The sequence below is a fragment of the Camelina sativa genome, chromosome 9 (genome assembly GCF_000633955.1).
Source record: "Camelina sativa cultivar DH55 chromosome 9, Cs, whole genome shotgun sequence".
Lineage (NCBI taxonomy): Eukaryota > Viridiplantae > Streptophyta > Magnoliopsida > Brassicales > Brassicaceae > Camelina > Camelina sativa.
The window spans coordinates 910,978-923,393 of NC_025693.1; the positions used below are offsets into that span (position 1 = coordinate 910,978).

General features: G+C 35.5%; 1 protein-coding gene across 1 annotated transcript; it reads left to right on the forward strand.

Moving 5' to 3' along the window:
- Positions 1,625-2,160, forward strand: LOC109126600 (defensin-like protein 8). Its single transcript, XM_019230297.1, has 2 exons — positions 1,625-1,752; positions 1,904-2,160. The coding sequence occupies exons 1-2, from the start codon at positions 1,683-1,685 to the stop codon at positions 2,065-2,067; spliced, it is 234 nt and encodes a 77-aa protein (XP_019085842.1). The 5' UTR covers positions 1,625-1,682; the 3' UTR covers positions 2,068-2,160.

A 12,416-nucleotide genomic window follows, 5' to 3' on the forward strand; every position in this document is an offset into this window, starting at 1 on the left:
GTTGTATTTTGGACTTCTCTCTTTAATAATTGCTATGAGGTTGTTGAAGAATATACATATATATCTTGGATTACAAACACTCTTAGTTAAATTTGTGTTCTTTATATTCTATTTACATATTTCGTTGTTCTTGAAAATAACTAAAAATAATATAAAATTACATAAAATAATTTAAACAGTTATTTAAACAATAAAAAAACTTTTCCTTTAATTTTAATCAATGTTATATTCAAAACAAAAGCTTATATAAATGCTTTCTTAGACTAACTCGTTGTGGTTAATTTATTACAAAGTAAAAACTGAGGATCGATCTACTTTCCATGATAAAGATATAGAAAAGTTGATAATACCACATTTTACAACATCTTTTGCAATTCGTAAAAATCTAATTCAATGACACATCATATTCTAATAATCATATATTGATTCGGCATAATATATATTTCATTTTTTGGTTATAAACATATTACATAGCCAAGAGCATATAAGTGTAACGCATCTGCATTAATCAAAATTAGGAACATAATTAGGCTAACCACTTTTGTGTCAAGTGAACTAGCTCAGACTTCACCAACCTCGCCTAAATTTGTGCCTCAAAAGAGATTCCAACCCAAGAAATCAAGCAAGGACGTTGCGATCTGTTAGTGGGGGTGAATTGTGACATCCATGGTTGAGGGACATGCAGAGAGGTTTAAAATAATAATTTGACCACCTATATCACCAAATCGGTCAAGAGTCCTGAGAGAACCAGAGTTAAGCGTGCTTGAAATAGAGTAGTTTTAGAATGGATGACCTTTCGGGAAGTGATTGTCGGTATTGTGCGAGTGAGGGCAAAACAGATGGAAAGATCATGTGCTGATTTGTAGGGACGGTAAACAAGTCTTTAAAATCTCATAAACGTAGCAAACCGACCGTTAGATATGGATCGGCTAACGGGCCTAGTGAAAAGACATAGAGTCCATTTAAGCGAGGTGGCCCATGGACCGGCAGTGGACATGGGGTCCACTAAGCAAGGTGACAGTCGGAATGTTACACATGGACTCCAATGATTGGCTGAAAGCAATCCCTAGCTCAAAATTTCTAATCTAAACTTTTATGTATACATTGATTTAGTATTTAAATGAAAAGAACCAAAAAAAAAGAAGAGAAATAAATCAGGTTAAATGAATAAAGCTAAAAACTATTTAAAAGTACAAGGTAATAAAAGAATCTCCTTTGATTAAAATAATATCATAAGATAATATCAAATAATAATTTTATATGAATTATGTTTATTAAAATACAGAAATATATTTTAGGAATATATGGCATATGTGATAAAAATACAAAATAAATATTGGAATGCTTTCTATCTTACAGCTATTTTTAGTTTAAGATAATTTGTTTTTAGAATAATATGTTTCTTAAATATAGTAATATACTTCAATCAAATCAAATAGATAAAGATATATTAAAAGTTATTTTTAGAAAAGACATGTCAAAAAGAGGTATATAGATATATATTATAGGTTAATTTTTATGAGTTGGTTATCAACAAATTTAAAATATTATGCAAGATATTAAGTCATTGTTGCCTATATATATAGTGCCACCAACAACAGTTTTTGTTCCTACACAACAATTAATTAATTCCAACTATCTCTCGAGAATATTCATTCCCTCTCTCTCTCTCAAAAAAAAAAATGAAATTCTCAAACCGTGTTCTTTCATCTCTTCTCGTGATCTCTTTTATCTTTCTTGCTGCCACTACAGGTTCAATACTCATGTCATTATATAGTATCTAAATTATCATACATTCCAATATGTGAATTTAGTTTTTATATCACAATTAGTATACTTTTTTGTTATAGACATTAATTTCTAAGTAACACGAATATGCTCAAATGTGTTTTTATATATATAGAGATGGGTTTGGCGGATAAAATATGCAAGACACGGAGCGACCGTTTCACAGGTTTGTGTTTGAGCGATAACAGTTGTGCCATCATTTGTAGACAATTCGAGAAATTTGAAAGCGGTCACTGCGGCGGAGCCTTCCTTCGTTGTTTATGCACCAAAGCATGTTAAAGACTATCATAATATTATCAAGAACCAGTTGTATTTTTAATGTTTTCTATGTGGCTGTTTTAGAATATATCTATATATATATATATATATATATTTAATTATAGACATTTATGTTTTTATCTTCTATTTTTGGATTTCTTTGTTCTTAAAAATAACTTAAAATAATATTAATTTACTATAAATTAAATAATATAGTCATTTAAACTTTGAAATAAACATTTCTTTTAATTTTAATCAATGTTATATTCAAAAAAGCTTATATAGATGCTTTCTTAGACTAACTCGTTGTGTTTAAATTATTACAAAGTAAAGACTGAGGATCGATCTACCTTCCACGATAAACTTATAGAAAATTTTATGATACCACATTTTACAACATCTTTTGCAATTCGTTAAAATCTAATTCAATGACACATCATATTCTAATAATCATATACTGATTCCGCATAATATATATTTCATTTTTTGGTTATAAACATATTACATAGCCAAAAACATATATAAGTGTAACGCATCTGCATTAATCAAAATTAGGAACATAATTAGGCTAACCACTTTCGTGTCAAGTGAACTGGCTCAGACTTCACCAACCTCGCCTAAATTTGTGCCTCAAAAGAGATTCCAACCCAAGAAATCAAGCAAGGACGTTGCGATCTGTTAGTGGGGGTGAATTGTGACAACCATGGTTGAGGGACATGCAAAGAGGTTTAAAATAATGATTTGACCACCTATATCACCAAATCGGTCAAGAGTCCTGAGAGAACCAGAGTTAAGCATGCTTGAAATAGAGTAGTTTTAGAATAGATGACCTTTCGGGAAGTGATTGTCGGTACTGTGCGAGTGAGGGCAAAACAGATGGAAAGATCATGTGCTGATTTGTAGGGACGGTAAACAAGTATTTAAAATCTCATAAACGTAGCAAACTGACCGTAGATATGGATCGGCTAGCGGGCCTAGTGAAAAGACATGGAGTCCATTTAAGCGAGGTGGCCCATGGACCGGCAGTGGACGTGGGGCCCACTAAGCAAGGTGACAATCGGAATGTTACATATGGCCTCCAATGATGGGCTGAAAGCAATCCCTAGCTCAAAATTTCTAATCTAAACTTTTATGTGTTCATTGATTTTGTATTTAAATGAAAAGAACCAAAAAAAAAAAAAGAGAAATATATCAGGTTAAATAAATATGTAAAGGTAAAAACTATTTCAAAGTACAAGGTAATAAAAGAATCTGCTTTGATTAAAATAATATCATAAGATAATATCAAATAATAATTTTATATGAATTATGTTTATTAAAATACAGATATATATTTTAGGAATATATGGCATATGTGATAAAAATACAAAATAAATATTGGAATGCTTTCTATCTTACAGCTATTTTTAGTTTAAGATAATTTGTTTTTAGAATAATATGTTTCTTAAATATAGTAATATACTTCAATCAAATCAAATAGATAAAGATATAGTAAAAGTTATTTTTAGAAAAGACATGTCAAAAAGAGGTATATATATATATATATATATATATATATATATATATTTTAGGTTCATTTTTATGAGTTGGTTATCAAAAAAATTAAAATATAATGCAAGATATTAAGTCATTGTTGCCTATATATATAGTGCCACCAACAACAGTTCTTGTTCCTACACAACAATTAATTAATTCCAACTATCTCTCGTGAATATTCATTCCCTCTCTCTCTCAAAAAAAAAAAATGAAACTCTCAAACCGTGTTCTTTCATCTCTTCTTGTGATCTCTTTTATCTTTCTTGCTGCCACTACAGGTTCAATACTCATGTCATTATATAGTATCTAAATTATCATACATTCCAATATGTGAATTAAGTTTTTATATCACAATTAGTATACTTTTTTGTTATAGACATTAATTTCTAAGTAACACGAATATGCTCAAATGTGTTTTTATATATATAGAGATGGGTTTGGCCGATAAAATATGCAAGACACGGAGCGACCGTTTCACAGGTTTGTGTTTGAGCGATAACAGTTGTGCCATCATCTGTAGACAATTCGAGAAATTTGAAAGCGGTCACTGCGGCGGAGCCTTCCTTCGTTGTTTATGCACCAAAGCATGTTAAAGACTATCATAATATTATCAAGAACAAGTTGTATTTTTAATGTTTTCTATGCGGCTGTTGTAGAATATATCTATATATATATTTAATTATAGACATTTATGTTTTTATCTTCTATTTTTGGATTTCTTTGTTCTTAAAAATAACTCAATAGAATATTAATTTATTATAAATTAAATAATATAGTCATTTAAACTTTGAAATAAACTTTTCTTTTAATTTTAATCAATGTTATATTCAAAACAAAAACTTATATAGATGCTTTCTTAGACTAACTCGTTGTGTTTAAATTATTACAAAGTAAAGACTGAGGATCGATCTACCTTCCACGATAAACTTATAGAAAATTTTATGATACCACATTTTACAACATCTTTTGCAATTCGTTAAAATCTAATTCAATGACACATCATATTCTAATAATCATATACTGATTCCGCATAATATATATTTCATTTTTTGGTTATAAACATATTACATAGCCAAAAACATATATAAGTGTAACGCATCTGCATTAATCAAAATTAGGAACATAATTAGGCTAACCACTTTCGTGTCAAGTGAACTGGCTCAGAGTTCACCAACCTCACGTAAATTTGTGCCTCAAAAGAGATTCCAACCCAAGAAATCAAGCAAGGGCGTTGCGATCTGTTAGTGGAGGTTTATTGTGACACCCAGGGTTGAGGGACATGCAGAGAGGTTTAAAATAATGATTTGACCTCCTATATCACTAAATCGGTCAATAGTCCTGAGAGAACTCCAGAGTTAAGTGTGCTTGAAATAGAGTAGTTTCAGAATGGATGACCTTCCGGGAAGTGATTGTCGGAACTGTGCGAGTGGGCAAAACACAGGGAAATATCATGTGGTGATTTGTAGGGACGGTAAACAAGTATTTAAAATCTCCTAAACGTAGCAAACCGACCGTAAGATATGAGTCGGCTAACGGGCCTAGTGAGAAGACATGGAGTCCATTTAAGCGAGGTGGCCCATGGACCGGCAATGGACATGGGGCCCACTAAACAAGGTGACGGTCAGGATGTTACACATGGCCTCCAATGATGGGCTACAAGCAATCCCTAGCTCAAAATTTCTAATCTAAACGTTTATGTGTACATCATATTTGATGTTGATTTTGTATAAATGAAAAGATAAAAAAAAGAGAAATAAATCAGGTTAAATAAATATGTAAAGGTAAAAACTATGTCAAAAAACAAGGTAATAGAAGAATCTGCTTTGATTAAAATGATATCATAAGATAATATCTAATAATAATTTCATTTGAATTATGTTTATTAAAATACAGAAATACATTTTAGGAATATATGGCATATGTGATAAAAAGACAAAATAAATATTGGAATGCTTTCTCTCTTACAGCTATTTTTAGTTTAAGATAATTTGCTTTAAAAATACTATGTTTTTTAGATATAGTAACATACTTCAATCACATCAAATAGATAAAGATATGAAAGAATTACTCAAATGTTATCCAAAAGTTGGTTTATTACTCATATCTATAAATCTTTTGAAAATTACTAGAATGTTTAGTGCCCTGGGTGTAATTACAATTTACCCCTTGGATTTTATTTCTCGAATTTGAGTAAAAAATTAAAAAAAAATACACATCAGCAAATTAAAATACACATCAGATATGATTTAACACAGTCATTAAGCAATTTTTTTTAGATCGCAGTTTTTTTTTAGATCCACAGTTTTGTTTTCTTGTTTATATCAAAGAGAGGGAAAGTGAATAGGTTTTAACTGTTCACAAACCGCGAAAAAAAAAAATATCGAAACTCTCGTCGTCTCTTGTCGCCGGCGATACTCTGTTGTTGTCTACTCTCTTGCTGTCAATCTCCCGCCGTCATCTCTCGCCGTCATCTCTCACCGTCTTTACTCGTTCTCTCTATCTTTGTCGTCGCACTCTCTTTCTTCGTCATCGCTCTCTCTTTCTCTTCGTCTTCTTCGTCTTCGTCTATCCGGTATGTGTCGACTGTTTAGTTTCGAGTTTTCCGGCTGAATGTGGGGTTTTTCGATGATTTACCGCTGATTGTCGCCGTTGTTAATGACGGCTGATTTGTTAGATCTATTCGATTCGATGGCTGATTTACTTTTTGTTTTATGTTGCGGCTCAGTTATTTTAGGGTTTATGGCTGATTTGTTAGATTTATTCGATTCGATGGCTGATTTACTGTTTGTTTTATTTTGCGGACGGATGAGTTGTGACTGAGATATTTTGTGCTTTAGATCTGAGTTATGTGTTTGTGGCTGAGTTATGTTATGCTTTGTGTATGAGTTTGTTTTATGTTATGGCTGATTCATTTTATGATTTACTTATGAACTATAACAGATGTCGATGGTGATTATTTCTTCTGAAGAACAAGCAAGGGATTACCCCCCAAGACTATACGCTAAAATAGAGTCTAGAGATATAAACACAAATTTCAGGATGAAAGAATTCCCTCAGATTAGGGAATCAATAGGACTGGATGCGTGGGAAGAAACGAAGAAAGTACCTATTGGAATAATCTCTAAGCTAGTTGATAGCCAATTCGTCTGGTCTGGTAAGGTTGTTCATTTCCTACTATGTAACCAGTTAAGGGTACATAAGAAGGAGCTTTGGTTTGTGGTCGGCGGTCAACCTATCAGGTTTGGGTTGAATGAGTTTCATTATCTGACGGGGTTAAACATAGACCCAATGCCTACTGAACGGTTTGAACTTGAAGAGGAACACAAAGATTTCTTCAGACTTTTGAAAGTGCCTGGTGGGGCAGGTCCAACGCTACTTGAACTCAGGGAAGCATTAAAAGTGTGCCGGGGATGGGTTAACCTTGATCATCGTAAATGGTTGGGGCTGTTGCTTCTTCAACACATTGGACTTTATGGTTTGCATCATAACTCTAGAATTCCATATGAAAGTGCCAAAAGAGTTTTTGATGATGAAGCAATGAAGACGTATCCGTGGGGTCGGTCAGCATTTGAAGCTCTTGTTGATTCCATAAAGATGTTGAACCCTATGGGAAAGTCGTACACCCTCAGTGGGTTTACACCCGTGTTACAGGTTTGGGCGTATGAGTCCATCAAATGCTTGGGAGAACGGTTTAGGAATGCATCAGCTGAAGATGGTGGCATACCGATGCTTCAATGGGGTGGAAACCGTACATGTTCATCGCTGGAAACCGCAATTGCTGAAGAGATCAAAGCGCTTGGTGAGGTAAGGTTTATATCTGGTTGAGTGATTGTTTAGTAATGGGTGAGTTATGATTTAGTTATGGCTGAGTTATTGTTTAGTAACGGCTCAGTTATGTTTTAGTAATGGCTGATTTATGCTTTAGTGTTGGCTGAGTTATGTTTTAGTAATGACTGATTTATGCTTTCATTAGTAATGACTGAGTTAAAACTTACTGATGGGTTTCATAATCTCTTATGTTACAGCTGCGTGTGATTAATATGGTTATGAAGGAAAATGGCTGCGAGCTGTTTCATTCGTGGCCAGAACAAGAAGACGACCCAGCAATCGGTCGCCTGATCGAAGACATACATATGAATACGTTTGTTAAAGGTTTTTGGGATGTTAAGGGGAGTGATAAGAAGAAAAAGAAAAGAAAGCTGAAGCAGTTGTTGAGTCTAAATCTCCTCCCGCAAAGAAGCGGAAAGTCCAGAAGATGAAAGTTTCCAACAGTCAGGAAACTAGTGAAGGAGTTGCACAGGGGAGGAAGAAGAAAGGAAAAAAGGTAAGTGAGGAGGAAGATGCTGGGGAAGATGATCTCTACGAATTGATCTCTAAGTTATACACAAGGTTTGACACCGTTGATAGGAACATTGAAAATGTATCGGCGAATCTGGAGAAGAAGATGGATGAAAGGATTGAAACCAGGCTTGGATCTTTTGAGACGGACCTCAAACAGATGAAAGAGCTCGTGCTTTCAAAGAGCACGACTGACCAGACTTTAAAAATGGGACAGGAACTAAATAACCTGGGACATGGACAGGAACTTCAGACATCAAAAGGTCCACCAAAAGTTCCGGTAATGTCTGGTTTATCTTTGTTTTATGGCTGATTTTTCAGAATGTTTAGGCTGAGTTATTATAATTTCAATTGTCTTCGCTATGATATACAGGAAAAGAACTCTTTGACTTCTCCTAAGAAGTCTCCAGATGCTAAGAAACCAGCTGATACGAAAACAGGGCCTTCCACGAGGAGAAATGCCAAAGAGTTAGAGGCGTCAGAGAAGGCCAAAGAGTTAGAGGCGGGAGAGCCGGTAATGTCTGGTTTATCTTTGTTTTATGGCTGATGTTTCAGAATGTTTAGGCTGAGTTATTATAATTTTAATTGTCTTCGCTATGATATACAGGAAAAGAACTCTTTGACTTCTCCTAAGAAGTCTCCAGCTGCTAAGAAACCAGCTGATACGAAAACAGGGCCTTCCACGAGGAGAAATGCCAAAGAGTTAGAGGCGTCAGAGAAGGCCAAAGAGTTAGAGGCGGGAGAGAAGGTAATGTCTGGTTTATCTTTGTTTTATGGCTGATTTTTCAGAATGTTTAGGCTGAGTTATTATAATGTCTGATTTATCTTTGTTTTATGGCTGATTTTTCAGAATGTTTAGGCTGAGTTATTATAATTTTAATATACAGGAAAAGAACTATTTGACTTCTCCAGATGCTAAGAAGTCTCCAGCTACTAAGAGACCAGCTGATACGAAAAGACGGCCTTCCACGAGGAGAAATGTTAAAGAGTTAGAGGCGGCAGAGGAGGCCAAAGAGTTAGAGGCGGCAGAGAAGGCCAAAGAAGTAGCTGCGTTAAAGAAGCCCAAAGAAGTAGCTGCGGCAAAGCAGGCTAAAGAAGTAGCTGCGGCTGGAGGTAGAGGTGGAGGTAGAGGTAGAGGTAGAGGTAGAGGTACAGGTAGAGGTACAGGTAGAGGTAGAGGTAGAGGTAGGGCGCCTACAAATCCTACTGCTGCTGTTGTGGCTGCTGGTGTTAAGCCGTTGAAATTTGTACTACCTGGAGGTTCAGAAGCTGGTGCAGAAGCTGGTGCAGAAGATATTACAGACGAGTATTTTGCTGAAGCCGACTCACTTGAACCTGAATCTGAGGATGATGAGGAGGAAAAGATTAGGCTTGATAGAATTAAAGCTTTAAGGCTGGAGAGTGTTAAGCTGTCAGCGGATGGGAGTGCATTGAATACACAACAAGATCATCCAAGCTGGATTTTCCCTAATATTGGAGACAACGGACTGACGTGCATGAGGAAGAACTGTTCACCTGGACCTGGAATATATGATCCTCTGGCACCTGTTGATCCGGTCAAGTTGCAGAAACTTTTGGAGTACCTAAAGAAAGCCGAGTATGACCCTTTAGACCCTTTTGCTTAACAAGTTAATAACAGCTTGTTAACATTATATTAACTTGTGTTTATTTGTTTGTTAGGAATATTCCGTTAGGCGAAGGCGGAATCAAAATTGAATTCTATAAGGAGCTAATCACCAAACGAAAGGACTGGCCAGTGAGGCCAGAAGAATATGGTAAATATGGGTGGCTTACTGATGAAGTAAGTTTATCTTAATGTCTTAGTTATTGTTGTTGTTGTCTGAATTATATTACATTATGGCTGCGTTGTTGTTTACTACTCAGTTTTCTATTGTACAGCACATGGGCGCGTTTATGAGAGTCCTTAGGTGTAGGTACAAACGAGATCCCTTTCCATTCCACAACAAACACATTGCGTTTGTAGGCCCGTGGTTCACCAATGAAATGGTTCAGCGTCATTATCCGATGTTCTTGATGAGTCCCAAGTTTTTTACAATGACTGGCAATGGTTATGAAGAATTAGTTAAAGGTTTGATTCCATCAGATGAACAAACTAATTTGAAGTGGATAGAAGATGTGGATCACCTGTATATTGCTCCACAAATTGGAGGCGATCACTGGGTGGCGCTGCACGTGGATCTCAACAGAAGGCATATTGATTGCTATGATAGCATCGTGGGACAAGTAACCGGAGAGAGTGAGCTTAGAATGCTGAATGCTTGTAGGGCGTTTACGCGGATGATTCCAGCAATGATGAACGCGAACGTTCCTCACGAAATTCGTACACCTACTTACAAACAGTTTACCTTCAGGAGGAGGACAGTCTCCAAGGTCCCTCAAAACGTACAGGTTGGTGACTGTGGCGTGTACGCTTTAAAGTTTATAGAATGTCTAGCGCTTGGTGTGTCTTTCGATGGAATCTGTGATCAAAACATCCAGGGTATACGTGTTAAAATGGCAGCAGAAATCTTCGATGAGTCACCTGATTTTATGAATCAGTTCACGTAAAAAACATTTGTATTTCTTTTGGTAGGTAGGACTTGCACTTTGGATATGTAAAAAAACCTTTGGATTTCTTTTGGTAGGAATTGTACTTGGATATGTAAAAAAACATCTGGATTTCTTTTGGTAGGAATTGTACTTGGATAAGAAAGTTCTTTGTTTAGTATCTTTTCAATGTTACGGCTGAGTTATGTACTTCACACGGCTGAGTTATAATTAAATATTGAATAAACATATATGTTATGGCTGAGTTATATATTTCGAACGGCTGAGTTATCTACTTCGTACGGATGAGTGAGTTATGGCTGAGTTATGAACTTGGTACGGCTTCGTTTAGTCTTTCGTGCCGTGCCTCGATATTACTAAAAGTGTTGTTGGGGAAGCCCAAACAATAATTCTGTGCCTGCTCAGATCCACACGCGTAATCAATTTATAAAGTTAGTTTTTTCACAATATATTATACAAAATAATTAAAAAATTGAACTCAAAATTCGAATAAAAAATCTTAAAATTCCGACAAAGTGACTAAGTGATGGCTGAGTTATTGACTTACACGGCTGACTTATAAAATATTTGTAAATTTACATTATTATAACTCAACATTTAAATGTAAAATTGAATTATGAATATTACAATTATTATAACCAATAAAAAGTAATAATTATAGAGAAAGATTGATTTTTACACATTCTCACCAAGGATGTGTAAAACATACAACACATGACGTTTAGGGGTTAGGGTTAGGGTTAGGGTTGGGGTTTAGGGTTTGAGATGTAGGGTTCAGATTATTTGATTTTTGGATTTGGTTCTAATGTGTTTTAATGTGTATGGTTTAAGGTGGTAATATGGATATAATAATATTATTACCATTTGAATATTTTTTTAAAAAATCAAAAAATCAAAAAAAAATTGGTTATTTCCGGTTATGGGTCGGTTATATTAATATCTAACAATAAATAACCCAAAATATATTGTAATTAAGTAGATTAGCCTAATATAACAGAAATTAAGCCGAATATATCCGAAATTAATTAAACATACCAATTCAAAAATATCAAATTGGAAAATTTATTTTATCGGTCGGTTCGGTTTAGTCGGTTATTTAGTCATTCTAATAAATAACCCAAAATATATTGTAATAAAGTAGATTAGCCTAATATAACCGAAATTAAGCCGAATATATCCGAAATAAACCAAACATACCAATTTAAAAATATCAAATTGGAAAATTTATTTTATCGGTCGGTTCGGTTTAGTCGGTTATTTAGTCATTCTAATTTGAGGGTTGGCTGAGATATCGTCTATTGACGGCTGAGTTATAATTAATAAGCGAGATTCTCGGGACGCAGCGAAAATCTCGCTGCACTCTGATTGGTGGATTCAGCGGCGGTTACTTCCCATGATCCCGTATAAATAGGTTTGAGAGCCTGAGAGATTGAAATATTCCAACCTCCACTACTTTCCAAGATATAGAGAGAAAGAGATGGTGACTACCCGATCTGCGTGGCTGAGACGGGCTCGAGAAAGGATAGCCGCTTCGGCGAGCGGTTCCAGCCGAAATGAAATGTCGAATAATCCCTCCGCCCAAGAGGGCGTGGAAACGTTCCGCGTTCGCACACCTGTTCCGCATGTCGATATGACGGGTGCAGAAGGGAGCCTCGTATGTCAGGAACTCCGAAGGTATCGAGCTCGCCGCTATAGGGTGGGGGCTCACCTTATGGCGAGACGCCGTAGATTGGTCGAAGTTTGTCGGCTTTATCGTTTGGACGGGACTATTCGGGTCCTGAACGAAATAATCGCCAAAGGTTTCTTCTTAGAGAAGTGGCGTATGACCGGGCTGCTCGCCGCGCATGCGGCATGCCAAGAGCTGGTGGCGAGTATGGAGGTGCCTGTCCTTTTTGAGGCCGACTGTCAACCTCTCGAAGATACCGCGC

Excerpts from the sequence above, each read along its gene's own strand:
- LOC109126600 (XM_019230297.1), top strand. The coding sequence starts at position 1,683 with ATGAAATTCTCAAACCGTGTTCTTTCATCTCTTCTCGTGATCTCTTTT. Across the intron at positions 1,753-1,903 it reads CTTTCTTGCTGCCACTACAG|AGATGGGTTTGGCGGATAAA; the intron begins GTTCAATACTCA and ends TTATATATATAG.